This window comes from Protopterus annectens, chromosome 7.part0 (assembly GCF_019279795.1).
Source record: "Protopterus annectens isolate FY-2018-M chromosome 7.part0, PAN1.0, whole genome shotgun sequence".
NCBI classification, from domain to species: domain Eukaryota; kingdom Metazoa; phylum Chordata; order Ceratodontiformes; family Protopteridae; genus Protopterus; species Protopterus annectens.
The window spans coordinates 771087176-771100050 of record NC_056739.1 but is presented as its reverse complement, the minus strand read 5'-3'; the positions used below and the strand labels follow the sequence as shown (position 1 = coordinate 771100050).

The following is a 12875-nucleotide window of genomic DNA, read 5'->3' as shown; positions in this document are numbered from 1 at the left end:
GTGTTGATGTGTTCAATTTACCCCTCTTAAGACTATTTGTTTTTGATGCCAAATGTCTTAAGTCCAACTCACAAGCTGTCTCAAAGATTCTAAGCCTGTCTAAGAGTGGTGGATTAAAGACACTGGCTATTCTAAAGTTATTAAGAAGGGTAGGCATGTCTCCCAAAGTAGCCTTCAGGTTTAACTTGCGTACAAATAACTTGATGTCTACAATAGTTTTTACTAAGTCAAAGTGGGTATCGGGAACAAACGTCAACCCTTTAGAAAAAAAGTCACACATACTTTGATCTATTTCGAAGGAGGTATAATTATATATCTTAAAGTCCCCTTCTGTAATTCGCACAATGTGCAATGTATCAGGTCGTTCCACTATCTCCGCCTCTGGTTCCGTTTGTTCCTCGGAACGTTCTGGTTGGTGTTGGACCTCAAGTTCCTCTGATGAGGGTTCTGGCCTTGCCGAAAACCCTGAGTGTTTTGAGCTTCATTAGGGTTGTTGTTATGTGTTGGTCTGTTGTTGTTACCAACCTCCTGATAATTGTTATTGTCATTAGGTTGTACATAATTGTTAGGGACTTGGTCCACTGGGGCGTCTTGGTGGCCATCGACTGGCAGCGGTTGAGAAGGCGCTCCCAACAAAGGTGGAAAGTCCACGTTGCTGTCGTGATGTCCTCTTTCTATTAAGTTGTTATTGTCTTTAACACTGTATTTCATTTGAGTAACCAAGGGGGGGTTTGGGTACGCTGTCAAGTTCGCATATTGGAATAAGTCTCTCTTAATTTTCTTTTGTTTATTATTGGATAACTTATTCATTGTTGCTTCAATACTTGAGAAAATTCTCGTATATTCGTACCTATATCTAGGAAAATCCTGGTTTCCCTTAATATCAACCTCCAGTTTTTCTAAATCAACTTGGTATTCATGAATTTGTTCTAAGTAATGTACTATAAGCACTTGCATAAAATCAAATGCTTGCTTGTCAAACAAATCAAGTAATTTACTATGGAGGCTTGAACCTTTAATAAGTCCTACTGGGAACCTCCACTGTCGTAGCCCTTTTGGAACTATCTTTTTGTTTAAACATTCTTCCAGGTAGGCTACTTCCAATTGAAGTTTCTTGCACTTAAACAACTTGTAGTCAAATTCATTAATGAGTAATATAATGTCACTGTTCCTACCTTCGCTAGACTGTTGTGCTTCAACAGCGTTGTTGCTACTGTTGAAAAAGTCTTTTCTTTGCAAGAAATTGCTGATCGAAGGAGTCGACTGCCGTACAAATTGTAATGTCCCTTCAAGGGGAGCACCCCTGTCCGCAAGTAAATCCACATGCTGTTGCCCAGCCGGTATAGTTGAAGATGGTAAATTACTGTTGTCTGCCCGGACATTCATCGCTGGGTTGTTCCCAGCTGAAATAGGTTCTACTAGGGAAGGGGAAGGGTCCGGTATAACGTTCTGCCCTTCCCTTCGTTGTTCTCTTGGTGCAACTAAGTTAGTTGTAGCAAGTACATTGTCCAACTGGTCAAACCGCTGTGTTAGCCGGTCAATTCGACCCATGATGAGATGAATCAAAGTGGTCAAGTTGCCGTCGGCGTTCGCCTCCACGACCTCTCTAGGTGAGCTGTGAAGCCCGCTGCTGCCTGAGTCGCCACACCCGGCAATTTGTGTGAACAATGATGGTGAGTTGTGCTCAACAGTTCCGTCGACGTTAGCCATAAGACACTTGTAGCACTAAAAAGACTTGAACAAACTAGGAAACCACAAAAATGACAAACGGAACTGTGAGCAAACCACTCCAAAGCAGGTACAAACTCCCAATAGGTTTAAAATAAGGATCTGGTTTAATGAACTAAGCGCTTTCGGAAGGTCCTGTGCCCTTCCTTCTTCAGAAATAACAGACATCCGAGTAAAATCAAACAGAGTTTCAGGCAGCAACTCATGTTTAAAATCTTCAGTCATTAATTAACTAATTACACAATTAAGCAATAAGACATTAAAAGCCATAGTGTGGAAAATGGCAAACAATACCAAGTCTATATTACCTTCCAGCATGTTTTAAATAAAACAAAAAGTATATATATATTTTACTGTAAGGTAATCTGTTCAAGGAATCCATACAGTGATTGTAATAAGTTAAACTCAACTAAATTAATAAGTCAATATTGACACTTTGCTCATTTTAAAAATTACTTTAACAATAATTATAGCATCATTGTTTTTAAGTGATGCTTCCAAATCCTGTTGTAAGTACTATTTAAGTACTTTTTAAAGAACATTATAAGTGCTTTGTATGTGCTAAATGAATATTTTTTAAAAATACTTTTTAAGTGCACAAATTTGTTAACTAAAATTAGTTAAGCTGAATTCATAAAACTTCACGTTACAAAAAGGACTATGTGAGCACGTCAAATCAATTTGATAACAATACAAAGCAACATAAATAGCGTTTATAACGCTCTAACATAGTAACCAAACTAGATTAAGCAAGTGCTTGCAAGCTTAATTCATAAAACTGGCAAATAAACTATCTTTTTAACGCAAGTTTTTTCAAAACACAAGCAATAGATGTTTGTTCATTTAAACCTGGTAAATAACCAGCTGCAGTCCTTATTTGCCAAAATAATTCTTCCATCTCTAGATGGATTTGCCATGGGCCAATGTATGGGGTGTGGTCTACTTGCTTTAACACTGTGAATTTAAATTTGTGTGTTGGGTATTCGATGATGTGGCAGGCCAATGCATTTGTCTCGTCTTTCTTATTCATGGCGTAAGAATGTTCATATATACGCTGTTTGAGCTTACGCTCAGATTTTCCTATATAGAAAGCGTGACAATCTGAGCAAGTTGCCACATACACTATTGCCCTGGTGTTGCAGTTAAATTTACCTCTGATTTTGTAGTCAGTGTTGTTAATTTTTACCGAATACCCCTCTTTTATAAACTTACATTGGGTGAAAAACCCACATTTTACCATACCAAAATTGTATGTGCGCATGGTGGATTTTCCAGCTTCTAATAAAGTTTTAAGGTTGACCCCTCTTCTAAATGTAATAGACGGGGGGCCCCCAAACTTATCATGAAGGTTTCTATCTCTTGATATTATGGCCCAATTCTTACATAGGATGTCCCGAATGAATCGGTGATCTATGGAAAAAGTGCATAAGAACCTTAAATTACACTGTAATTCACTTTGAGCTACGTGGGTGTTTTGTTCACCCTCAAATTGCCTATCAGCAGAATGAAGTTGTGCTTCAGTGTTTAATATGGGGCTAAAGTGCCCTGTGTTCCGTTTCTGTACCACTTCTTCCATAATCTCCACTACCATTTTACAAGGATAACCTCTGTTGTGAAACATGTTAGAAAGATTAATACATTCATCTAAAAAGTCTTTTTCTTCAGTAACCATCCTAGCTGCCCGTACCATTTGCCCTTTTACTACGGCTTTCTTCTGATGGTACGGGTGGCTGCTAGAAAAGTGTAAAAAGCCATTAGAATGTGTAGGTTTCCGGTAAATAGTACTCTTAAATCTTAAGTTTTGCTCATCCTTATGCAACAATATGTCTAAAAAATTGATACTAGAATAATGACTTTCATAAGTGAATTCCAAAAAATTAGTCATATTGGACATAGAAGTAATAAAGGACGGAATGTCTTCTAAATGGCCTTTCCATAGAAAAAACATGTCGTCGAGGTACCTGGTGTACCAGGCGACGTGCCTTTTAAAAGTTGGATCATGGAACAAGAGGGAATTCTCCCACTGGGCCATTATGCAGTTAGCATATGCCCCTCCACAGGGCGAGCCCATCGCCACGCCCGATGTCTGTAAATACATACGGCCTTCAAACTTGAAAAAGTTGTACTTGAGAATTAACTCAAGGAGGGTCTCTACTATGCAAATGGTGTTGTTATTAACCTTCTTGTCAAAAAGGAAGTCTCTAATCCACTCCAGGCCTATGTTGTGGGGAATGACCGTATATAGGTCTTTTACATCTACTGTAAGGAAGATGAACTCAGAATTGAATGGAATTTTGTTAATATCCTTCAAGAAACTCCAAGAGTCCTTACAGATTTGCTTTTCGTTAGCTATCAATGGTTTAAGTAAGGTATCTATGTAAGAAGCTGCAGCACTAAGAATTGACCCTCTCCCGTCAACTATAGGCCTAAAAGTTGGATTCAACTCTGATTTATGAATTTTAGGGACCCCAAATAAAGATGGTAACTTGGGTGATGGCATAGTTAAGTACGTGTGCATTTCGATATCAATGGAATTTTCAAGTAGTAAATCTTCTATAATGTTTCTAACCTTGCTGTATGCAATATTGATTTCATTGATACTGACTTCCTGATATGGACCTGATAATAAATGAGTTGACATTTTGTCAGCATAAACATGCTGTTCCATAAAAATTAACCCATTACCTTTGTCGGGTTTCATAACCCTGATGTTACAATTTCTTAAGGTCTTAATAAGGTCTCTTTGTTGTGTTGATGTGTTCAATTTACCCCTCTTAAGACTATTTGTTTTTGATGCCAAATGTCTTAAGTCCAACTCACAAGCTGTCTCGAAGATTCTAAGCCTGTCTAAGAGTGGTGGATTAAAGACACTGGCTATTCTAAAGTTATTAAGAAGGGTAGGCATGTCTCCCAAAGTAGCCTTCAGGTTTAACTTGCGTACAAATAACTTGATGTCTACAATAGTTTTTACTAAGTCAAAGTGGGTATCGGGAACAAACGTCAACCTTAACGTTGCTTAATCTAGTTTGGTTACTATGTTAGAGCGTTATAAACGCTATTTATGTTGCTTTGTATTGTTATCAAATTGATTTGACGTGCTCACATAGTCCTTTTTGTAACGTGAATTTTTATGAATTCAGCTTAACTAATTTTAGTTAACAAATTTGTGCACTTAAAAAGTATTTAAAAAATATTCATTTAGCACATACAAAGCACTTATAATGTTCTTTAAAAAGTACTTAAATAGTACTTACAACAGGATTTGGAAGCATCACTTAAAAACAATGATGCTATAATTATTGTTAAAGTAATTTTTAAAATGAGCAAAGTGTCAATATTGACTTATTAATTTAGTTGAGTTTAACTTATTACAATCACTGTATGGATTCCTTGAACAGATTACCTTACAGTAAAATATATATATACTTTTTGTTTTATTTAAAACATGCTGGAAGGTAATATAGACTTGGTATTGTTTGCCATTTTCCACACTATGGCTTTTAATGTCTTATTGCTTAATTGTGTAATTAGTTAATTAATGACTGAAGATTTTAAACATGAGTTGCTGCCTGAAACTCTGTTTGATTTTACTCGGATGTCTGTTATTTCTGAAGAAGGAAGGGCACAGGAACTTCCGAAAGCGCTTAGTTCATTAAACCAGATCCTTATTTTAAACCTATTGGGAGTTTGTACCTGCTTTGGAGTGGTTTGCTCACAATTCCGTTTGTCATTTTTGTGGTTTCCTAGTTTGTTCAAGTCTTTTTAGTGCTACAAATTTAATAGAATAGCTAGGATCTGCTCAGACAAGGTTGCATTATCACATGAAGCAGAACAGCTAGAGCTGTTATTTAAGGAAAGAGGCTACAATGTTAATCTCATTAGAAAATGTAAACAGCTTTACAGATAGCTTGAAGCTCCAAAAACATACCCCTGACATTGAATGGGTGACAGCTAAAGCTCAAATTAGAGGATTTCTTATACAAAAAGCCTCATATTATAAGAAAATTCATAATAGTGATATTCAAAAACTAGAAATAAGAATAAAACAACTTGATAATGAGCTGATTCAGAATTTTAACGCTCAAACTGAGGAGGAAATGTTGAAGCTTCAAAGGGATCTCTTTTTGCTTCATAATAATAAATTAACACTTCAAGAACATAGGTGTTTAGTGAAATATGCTAATAATGTTCAAATACCATCAAAAGCACTGGCAAGGATTATAAATCAATCAAAAACAACGATATATTTCGGAAATTCAGTATAACGACACAATATATTCTAAAACTGAGGATATTGTTGATGTTTTAGGGAAAATCTATACTAAGGTGTATGAGGGGCAAACTGATAGGTCTCTACATAACCAGAATAAAAGTTTTCTGCAAAAAATTAACTTTCCAGAATTAGAAGAGAGCCTGCAAAGTGACCTGATTAAACCTATTTCTAAAGAAGAAATAGTATATACAATTCAACATATGAAAGTACATAAGTCGCCAGGGCCTGATGGTATTACAGCTGAATTTTACAAAGAGTTTGCTGATAGTTTGGGAAAAGAATTGTCTCATGTATTTAATTATATAACTAAAATAAAATTAGTGACCCCCACCTCAATCGTCAAAACAATTTTCATACATAAAACCAATTCGGAACCCCTTAACCCAGATAATTACAGACCAATAGCACTAATGAATGTGGATATGAAAATTTTAACATCAATTATAGCATCGAGACTAAAGAAGGTTTTGATATATCTAATTTCTAAGGAACAAGCTGGATTTATGGCAACTAGACAAACCAGCGATAACACACTTACACTGCATAATATGATGACGTATGCTAAAAAAAACAACTTTAATATCTATACTCTTATAATAGATGCCCAGAAAGCATTTGCTAGAGTAGACATAATTTTTTTGTTTGATGTGTTACCCTATTTTAACTTGCCCCAAGAATTCATTCAGATACTACAAATATTATATAGTAATCCATACACTACGCTATACATCAATAGGACTTATTCTAACAGAATACAGATTAAAAATGGTACTCGTCAGGGTTGTCCCATGTCCCCCTTATTGTTTAACCTATATCTAGAACCCTATTTTTTATATATCAAGCAAAATTTGTATCATAATGCACCAATAATTTATAGGAATAAAATATTAATGTCAGCATTACGATGATCTTATTATTTATTGTACAACCCCAATTTCAGACAGTGAAAAGATATTAAAGCTCATAAACGAATTTTCAGTAGTTTCTAATTATAAAATTAACTTACAGAAAACGAATATCTTCCCATTAAGAACCCCAAAACCTTTTCACTAATGGCCCTGATGGGGAAGTTAACATGTAAAGAAAATATTAAATATTTGGGTATCAACTTCTCTACGGATAATAAGGACTTTTATAACAATAATGTTAAACGAGTATGGGAACACATAATAGCTGATTGTGACAGATGGAAGAATTTAAAACTACCGGTATTAGCAAAAGTATCAATAGTGAAAATGAATATACTACCACGAATGTTATACATATTTAGGTCTGCCCAATTATCAATTTCAAAAACAGTTTTTAAACAAATGCATAAAGATCTAGCTAAATTTATCTGGAACCCAAAAAGAACTAGAATATCTTATGAGAAATTAATGACCCCTAAAACAAGAGGGGGGCTTGAGCTACCAAACTTTGAAGCATATTTGATTGTAAACGCTAATAAAATTTTAAGAATTGCTAATTATGATGTAACGAATACAAAATGGATACCAACTTGGGTGGTCTTGAATCATAAGCATATTTTGGATAGGAAAATAAATCCTAAAGCATTGCCCTTTATGGACAAAATTAGTCTGATAAAATATGGGGTCATGGACCACATAATAACCTGTGTCTCATCTTTGCAAACTTTATTTCAGTCCGTAGATTTATTGCAATATATGATGGTTCTTCAACCTTTCCACAGGAATCCTAATTTTAAACTAAATAATCAGCTGATCGATCTCAGCAAATTTCCATTAATACTTAATCTGACTCTATTTGATGTTTTTAATAAACTTGACTTATCGGCTTTACAAATTAGACAGGAAATGAATCTACCTAGAAGTTACATTGTTATAATGAGACAAGTTAAAGAACTTGCCTTGAGCTACTTTAGGAACTTTAAACCTGCAGCCAGATTTGTGGATAAGTGCTCTGAATTGTGGCAAGCTATCCAACAAGACACTAAATTTATAGCAACTGCATATAAATTAATTAAGGATTTGAAATTTCAGGACAAAATTTTGCTTTCAGAGTATTGGGTAAAAAAGTAACAGTAACAGACAATCAGATATTAAAAGCAATTGATATAACTAGGAAATCAGTTTCTTTTCAAAAACTGATGTACACCCAATTGATGATTTGGAACAATGCATATTACACACATCTTAGATTACATAAATTTAACCCTAGGAATTCTCCAATTTGTCCATACTGTGCAGATCAAACAGCGGATCTTCTTCATATGTTCTGGAGTTGTAAATGCGTATATAAACTTTGGAACTCTCTTAAAGTACAACTGCAAAAGATGGGTTATCAAAGTTCTACACTGTCATGGGAATTTATGATTCTACACATTCCTCCAAGAGAGCTTTCCAGATCGCAAACTATTATTTGTATGAATATTTTTGCTGATGAAACTCTATATAGCCACAAATTGGCTAGAACCACATAAGACATCATGGAATAATTTTAAGCTTGTGGCTATAAAGCATATACTAGCACATAAATTACTTCTGAAACAAACTAACAAAAATATTAATAACCCGAAAATATGGGAAAAGGTCTTCAATATTATATTAGCATGATACTGATTTTAGGAATATATTAAATATAGGAAGCATTTCATGTAGATATTGTATAAATGGTTTGTAGTAGTTATACTGTATTATGTGTGTGATGTTTATTGTATTTTTGTAATGTTTTTGGAAAATATATTTCAATAAAAATTTATTATGGAAAAAAAAAAAGAAAATGTAAACAGCATGTGCTAGGTAATGTAATATCAGACACTGACACTATAACTCATGGTGCTCACCAAGTTTTTTCCACAACCCATAACAAAAGTGATAAGTTCACAGAGAAGTTGTCTTTTACCATGAAATACACAAGTGATGTTGTCTTCCTTAGGAATGTAGTTAGAAAAAACTGGAATGTACTAGTTATGGATCCCTGTACTGAAAATATTGTTGGTGAATACCCTAGATTTAGCTATAAAAATTGCAATAATCTTAAACAATCTTTATGCATTCAAAAATATAACTTGCAAAATAATACTATTACACCTCCTAAAAATGGGACCTATCCTTGTGGCCATTGCCACATGTGCCTGCATATTTCAAAGAAGCAGGTTTTTGAACATCCAGAGGGTCTGTATACATTTACACCCAATAGTTACTTTAGTTGTGATAGTACTAACCTTATATATCTTGCTACATGTGAACGCTGTGACGCATTTTACGCAGGTCTCACTAAGAGGAGACTAAGAGATAGGGTGTACAATCACCTTTATGACATCAAAAAAGGAAATGAACAGAATGCACTAGCGAAACATGTACATGAATTTAGCTCACACTGTTTTAGTTTTAAAGTTTTACAACTGGTTGTTGAAAACACTAGAGGAGGTGATAACATTAACCATTTGACTTGTATTGAGCTCAAATGGATATTTCTGTTAAAAGCACACGTCAGTCCAGGTATTAATCAATTTGTTTCTATTAAACCTATATTGAATAATAGGCCTTTATGATCCAAGTTTATTAAGTTAACACTATATATTTGTTTTATTTATGTAGACGTAGTTTTTGTTCTGTCTACGTCTTAACATTATGATTTATATTTCATAACGACACGTTTTATATATATATATATATATATATATATATATATATATATATATATATATACAGATTCTTTAATGGATTTCTATATTGAAATTATTACTCATTATATATGTTTCTCATAGTTAGATTTGTTAAATTATTCATAAATTTATTTGCAATATATATTTTCTGCATTTTTATGTATATTATTATATATTATATGTGATTTGCTAGGCTACTTTTTTCATTGATATTTTTTATATTCAGAAATAACTTCCTCATAGCTACACAACCATTTTTTAACACACTAAATATATAACATCATATTATGTTGCACTGAGTTTTTTTCTTTATAGGGGACCTTATTAATTATTTTCCTATGTCTCTCACTTGAAAGTTGCTTTTATTTTGTGAGAGACGTTTAGACATACATCATTTTTACATGTAGTCATCTTGTTAGTTTTCAACTATATGTTTTTTATGTTTATTTATATAGTCTGGTGATTGTTTCTTATATATAAGACTCATGCTTTTGGGTTTTGAAGTTCAACAGCATCATCTATTTCTGCACTATAATATCACATTTTATATTTGAATGGTTTTAAAGCAACTCCTTGAACTACTCATTATTGTTTTTACAAGTTCTCCCTAAAGGAAATATGAGTTTTTTATATATATATAGTACATCCATAATGCAATCTCATTAGATTGTTTAATGTTTTCTTATATATTCCCATTCTTACTTCATTTTATAACATTTTTTCATCCATGTTTAACCATAGCGCCGAACATCACGCTACTGTTTTGTATTTATACATTGCGTATATTAGAATGAAATATTGTTGTTACAGCGTGACTTAACCATTTGATTGTTTAACAAGACATTGCACAGTTGTTAAACAAGAGGTATATTTTAGATTATGGGATTTTTATTACCATTATTTCTATCAACAGAGTTAAGTAGGATTGGACGTCACAGTCTAATTTTCCTTGACTGGCTTTGATTATGTGATTTTAAGCTAGGTTTTGCATATATGCTTGTTAGTTTAAGCACGCTATGTGTTTAAAGCCAGCTTGAATTGTTTTTATTGCTTGCACAGTGAACATTTTGTATTTAGAGAGATTTTGGATAGCATATAAATTATTTGTTTATCTTATTTTACTTCACATTTCATAAACAGCATGAGTACTTTATATATTTAAGCACTTGGAGCACTTTAAGCTGTCAGTTAATTAATTAACTAATTGATTGATTGATTATTTAATAGTTTGGCTTGCCCGCCAAATTTTGTATAAAAATGTGTTCATTTTACTTATAATTAAATCTGAAGAAGTGTAGTCTCACTACGCGAAAGCACTCATTTCTTGGTTTTGTAATAAAAGACGTTTTTTATGCTACAAACGGAGGTGTTTATTCGTGGTGATTCCTTCTATATCTGTTGCCATAGTTAGGTAGGGGTTTGGATCCTGCAAATGTTCAGTGTGTGTGTGTAAGTCTGTGGGAGAGAAATGTCCCTTTTGGCAACTAGGAAAACACACTACAGGATGCACATTCCCCTTTCTAAACACCGATGATGTCAGCACCCTATAAATATAGCAGGAGAAAAGAAACTTCCCAGTAATGCGAATAGCGTGCTTTGCTAATGTGTCCGTCACAAGTGTCAAAACATAGTTAGGTAGGGGTTTGAATCCTGCAAATGCTGTGTGTGTGTGAGTGGGGTTGATGTGTGTGTAAGTCTGTTGGAGAAAACTGTCCCTTTTGGCAACTAGGAAAACACACTACAGGATGCACATTCCCCTTTCTAAACACCGATTATGTCAGCACTCTATAAGTATAGCAGGAGAAGGGCAACTTCCCAGTAATGCGAATAGTGCATTCCGCTAATGCATCTGTCTCAAGTATCATAATATAGTCAGGTAGGGGTTTGAATCCTACAAATGACAAGTGTGTGTGATTGGCTGAGAGGGTCAGTGTGTGAGAGAAGTGTCCCTTTTGGCAACTAGGTGAACAGACTACAGGATGCACATTTCCCTTTCTAAACACTGATTATGTCAGCACCCTATAAGTACAGCAAGAGAAGAGAAACCTCCCAGTAATGTGAATAGCACACTCTGCTAATGTGTCTGTCTCCAATGTCATAGCATAGTCAGATCGGGGTTTAAATCCTGCAAATGGCAAGTGTGTGTTTTTGGCTGAGGGGGGTTAGTGTGTGTGAGGAAAATGTCCCTTTTGGCAACTAGGTGAACAGACTACAGGATGCACATTTCCCTTTCTAAACACTGATGATGTCAGCACCCTATAAGTACAGCAAGAGAAGAGAAACCTCACAGTAATGTGAATAGCACACTCTGCTAATGTGTCTGTCTCGAGTGTCATAACATAGTCAGATAGAGGTTTGAATCCTGCAAATGGCAAGTGTGTGTTTTTGGCTGAGGGGGGTTAGTGTGTGTGAGGGAAATGTCCCTTTTGGCAACTAGGAGAACAGACTACAGGATGCACATTTCCCTTTCTAAACACTGTTCAGCTGAAGGCCATGGCTCTGGCACAAGTTGTCTGTTTCTATGATGCCTCTTTGGAAGATGCTTGTGTCGGCTGGAGAGTCGATTATGGTGGCCACTTCGCAGTCATCTGCATATTTGGTCAGCCACAGTCCATCCGTGTTGGCCTGTACCTCCAATTAATATATACCAAACAAGAGAGGTCTCAGGACTGAGCCTTGTGGGACACAACTCGTAACTGGTTTGGAGTCTGGCATGGCTCCAGCAATTCTAACCATGTGGGTTCTGTCCTTGAGCCATTATGCAATCCATCTAGTGACATAGTGGCTTATATTTAAGCTGGTGAGCTTCTCTAGAATGCCCAAGTGGGGTATTGTTGTGAAGGCTTTTGCGAGGTCCAGGTAGGCTGTGTGAACCATCTTCCCCTCGTCAATGGCCTTGGTGACTGTTTCAAAGAAATCAACCAGGTTAAACCTGGTAGTGCTGGTGTGCTCTCAGTAGCCCTGAACCAGGCATCTGTTACTGCACAGATATCGATGTTCTCCATGCCAAGGAGAGTTTTGGGTGCATGCATCTGGAGGTTTAGACCTCTGGCGTTGGGTAGCATTACTCTTAGTTTCTTATCCCTTGTGATACCTCTGAAGGTGGGTTTGTCATTTGAGCCTTCCTTAACATAGGCACTATGGGGGTAGCAAGAGCCTTTGCCAATATCTGAAGCCCAGGGGTGACAGGTGCAGGCCATCCCTAGCGAAGCAGGTAGTTCAACAGAAGATGAATATGTGAAGGTG

General features: G+C 35.3%; 1 protein-coding gene across 1 annotated transcript; it reads right to left on the bottom strand.

Annotated features, from left to right (window-relative positions):
- Positions 1–369: 369 nt before the first annotated feature.
- Positions 370–1551, bottom strand: LOC122806096 (probable basic-leucine zipper transcription factor E). The gene has a single exon (XM_044076335.1). The coding sequence runs from the start codon at positions 1549–1551 to the stop codon at positions 370–372; it is 1182 nt and encodes a 393-aa protein (XP_043932270.1).
- Between the last annotated feature and the right edge of the window lie 11324 nt (positions 1552–12875).

Excerpts from the sequence above, each read along its gene's own strand:
- LOC122806096 (XM_044076335.1), bottom strand. The coding sequence starts at position 1,551 with ATGGGTCGAATTGACCGGCTAACACAGCGGTTTGACCAGTTGGACAAT.